Genomic DNA, 3,731 nt, shown 5'->3' on the forward strand with positions numbered 1-3,731 from the left:
TAAAAGAAAGAAATACTTCAATGAATAGATAAGTTAAAGGAAATAATTTAATAAATTTAAATACAAATTTAATTAATAAATATTATTAAATTCCATTCATTCAAATAACTTTTTATAACCTTACTAAATGTTTACTTGAGTTTTGTTAGTGTAGTCCTTAATTTACCTATCATTGTTTTAGCCTAAGTAGAAACAACTCTGGTGAATTTAAAAATTCTATCTCTAGCCCTCCTGGATATAGAAGAAGATCACCTTTTATACCCTTTGCGGTAAAAAATGACACTGGCTCAAGACTCATCTTTGCCCCAATAACATCTACTTTAGAAAGGTTAAAATTTATCATTATTTATTTTATTAAACTATTATTTAATAACTTTTTTGTTTACTAATAAATTTTAGTTCTTCCTTTTAATTTGCAGTTTAAATGGCCATCGTAACCCTAAAGTTGCCGAGACTAATTTGCGGTGGATTCTTGTTGAGCCTAATTCAACGATTCCTTTTTCTTTTACTGAAAGAGGTAATTTATTTTTAAAAATATATATTTTTGTGATGTTGTTATCCAAATGGCTTTAATTTTCCTTATTTGATTTGTTTTAATTTCAGGAAAAGTCAGACATCGAGATACACATAAATATCAGTCTCACCAGATTAAGGTAAAGGTTGAAGGGTGGCAGTCGACTTCTCCTGTTACTGTGGATAGAGTGGGTGTTTATTTTCGTCAAGCATTTCCAGACATTAAGGAACTAGTAAGATTTCATGTATTTCTTTTTAGGATTGAAGTTTATTTGTTTAAAGAAATATTTTAGGATTTCAATTAAGACTGTGTAAGTAAAATGTAATGAAATAATTACCGATTTTAAATATTGTTACAATAATAATAATAAAAATGTTAGAAAACTTGAAGGTTTCAAGCTGCTGTCTATATTGACGCTATTCTCTACCCTACATCTTAGAGGTTTATCAAAACCATCAGTCCAAATGAAAGCATTTTCTACCCACTTTTAATAACTGCCCAATTTTATTCGGTCTTTTATCTGGTATAATTGTTTAATGGCATCTTCACTAAGAGTGATCTGAAATCACCTAAATTAGTAGTCTTCATTAAAGCTAGGCATAAGGCTTAAAATACATTAAACAATGTAAAGAAAGATATACAAATGAACATGAATTCATTATTATAATTCATATCATATACAAATGAATATAGCTTGCTGCTAAATCACTATTTTACATTAATTTAAACTGAAAGTTTTTCATATTAATAATAATCAAGGTTTAAACTGTCATGGTTTAAATTCATGATACAAAATGTTGTAGACATTACATAATGCATTGACCCAAAATAATTTAAATTAAGAATGTTCATAAATTGCAATTGTTTTAATATACCTATAAAAAACAAAAAGTTTAAAAAAATTACATCAGAATTAATCTAAATTGATTGAATAATTATAATTTGATTATTTAAACTTCATAGTATTGTACTTATGTTCAAAATTTTCTGGATTCTTAAGGACTTGTTATTTTGGGAATCATTTTTTCCCTGAATTAAAATGTAGTCTTTTTTTCAGTTTAATTTGTACTAAATTATTAAATACATATTTGTAGGTTCAAGATATGCCACAAGCGAGAATAGTGTTAGAAGTAACTCTTGAAGGTTCTGCTAGAAAACTTATCACCGTAAGATCAGCTCTTCAGATTCACAACAAATTGGACCACATGGTTGAAATAAAGTTAAACAATTCTCATTTTCAAAAAACACGTATGTCTTTATTTTAATTCTGATTATGTATTTACTACATTGCATCGTGAATTTGATTTTTATTATAATAATTAAATTATTATAGTTCCTATGCATTTGACGGTCTGTGCTGGTGACGTTCTATCTGTCCCATTGACTCATGCACTTGCAGTACTCACAGCTCGTCCTCTTCACCCACAACGGAACTATAGTTTCTCAACGAAACCAGTTCAATGGCAGCATGTATCAGGGCCTGGACAAATATTTTATGAAACTCGTCAGTGTAACACACATGCAAATTTTCCATTTAGGTATTAGTCAATTATTTGAATTTTATTTTTATTAATTTTTAAGTTAAGTGTGTTTATTTTTAATTTTATCACTTTCAATAAAATATAGGTTATAGTCATGTTCATAAATGTGTTTCAAGGTCTTATTGTTTTGTTCTTTTTGGGATAAAAATTCTATGTTTGAGTATTAAATGGTTATAGGACCAAATTTTTCTTATATCTATTTGTGATCCAGCGCTTTGACAGTAAATTTCTATACTGCAATACAATGGAATGGCTGATTGCAATTGAGTTCTATTTTAAATAATAACATTTATTTTATTAGCTGTGGTTAATTAATATTTCTTGTATTTTAGTGCAAAAATTGATTTTCAGGTGACAATATATATTCAATTAAGCGTATTTATTTGTATCAAGGGAATTATTAGAAATAAAGACAGTGTTTTATTTTCATTATTAAAGCTTGAGTGAAAGAGAGTTTTACCTTTGTTGATCTTACTGTAGCAATGACTGTATTAAAGTATTCAGCACTGAGTGATCCTCCTTCAAACCCACTCTATAAAAACCCTATCTTACAGAATTTGGCAAAATTCAATCTAAAACAATGACGCATGACTACAAGCATAGTTATTATTTGAAATATTTTATAATAATTAACTCCTGTTTTGATCATACTGAATTATTCAATAAAAATGTACTGGTGATTTGAATTAAACAATTTCCATACACGTTAATTTGCACAGTGAAAAAATGTCCATGCTCAAACAATTTCATAGTTACTATTCCTGGTCTGTATTTACAATTTATTTTAGTTCTTGATATCTTGTATATGAAACTAACATTTAACAGATTCATGATCAAAGGATGCTGAAATATATTTCAAAGTTTATTTATGAAATAATTATAAATGATGATTTAATAATTCAAATGATTTAAAATTCTTTTAACCTTGTTTCATCTTTATTTTTCACAGAATATCAATTAAATCTTGTTGCCCACCAAATCTAGTAGGCTTTGTGTTTTGATGTTTTATAATATTTTAACCTTCTGAAAACGAAACAAGATGTGAACTATTTATTTAATAGATCATTTTTAAAATGTGATATTATTTTTGCATGTTCCAGGTTTTGTACAGCAATTAAGCGAGAAAATTATCCTGTTGAACAAGCACCACCTCTCGCTCCGTTACTTGCCCAGGTGTGGCTGCAACCTGCACATTACATCATTCTCCAGCCTCCTCTCACTGTTGTCAATCTCTTACCTTATGAACTCTTTTATACCATGAAGGATTCTGGTAAAGGAAAAAACATTATTAAACCTGGTCACCAACATTCGTCATGCGAGGTAAATTGATGTATATTTATGTGTACATAAAACAAAGTTAATACATTTTACTTTTCTTTACACTGATTGATTTGTCATCAATTAAAAGAATGTGCCATGACCGTAATTCCAAAACCTCCTGACTAACTTTTCTATCTTCAGTTAAGGTTTGGGTAAATCTTGAAGTTTGATGTTATCTGTTGGTGGTTTTGAGAATCAAAATAGTGATTTGACTAGTGAATTTTTGAAGAACAGTTTTTGTTCTTCAATCTACTAACATATAAATTTATAGCGCCTCCTTCATACCATCCCTTACTGTCCTCTACTATTCCTTAATAACCAACCGATTCACTTCTATCCTACAATAAAAAACCTTG

At 28.4% G+C, this 3,731-nt stretch overlaps 1 protein-coding gene across 1 annotated transcript in view; it reads left to right on the top strand.

Annotated features, from left to right (window-relative positions):
* The window catches only part of Vps13D (vacuolar protein sorting 13D), a gene marked incomplete at its 5' end in the record, with an annotated part of 84,549 nt that overhangs the window by 52,322 nt on the left and 28,496 nt on the right, over positions 1 to 3,731 (top strand). The window contains 6 exon segments of the mRNA XM_067050695.1: positions 182 to 328; positions 420 to 517; positions 604 to 746; positions 1,609 to 1,762; positions 1,848 to 2,052; positions 3,156 to 3,375. Coding sequence (XP_066906796.1) covers positions 182 to 328; positions 420 to 517; positions 604 to 746; positions 1,609 to 1,762; positions 1,848 to 2,052; positions 3,156 to 3,375 — 967 coding nt within the window.

This window comes from Halyomorpha halys, unplaced genomic scaffold (assembly GCF_000696795.3).
Source record: "Halyomorpha halys isolate HHAL.00 unplaced genomic scaffold, Hhal_1.1 Scaffold2076.1, whole genome shotgun sequence".
Taxonomy (NCBI): domain Eukaryota; kingdom Metazoa; phylum Arthropoda; class Insecta; order Hemiptera; family Pentatomidae; genus Halyomorpha; species Halyomorpha halys.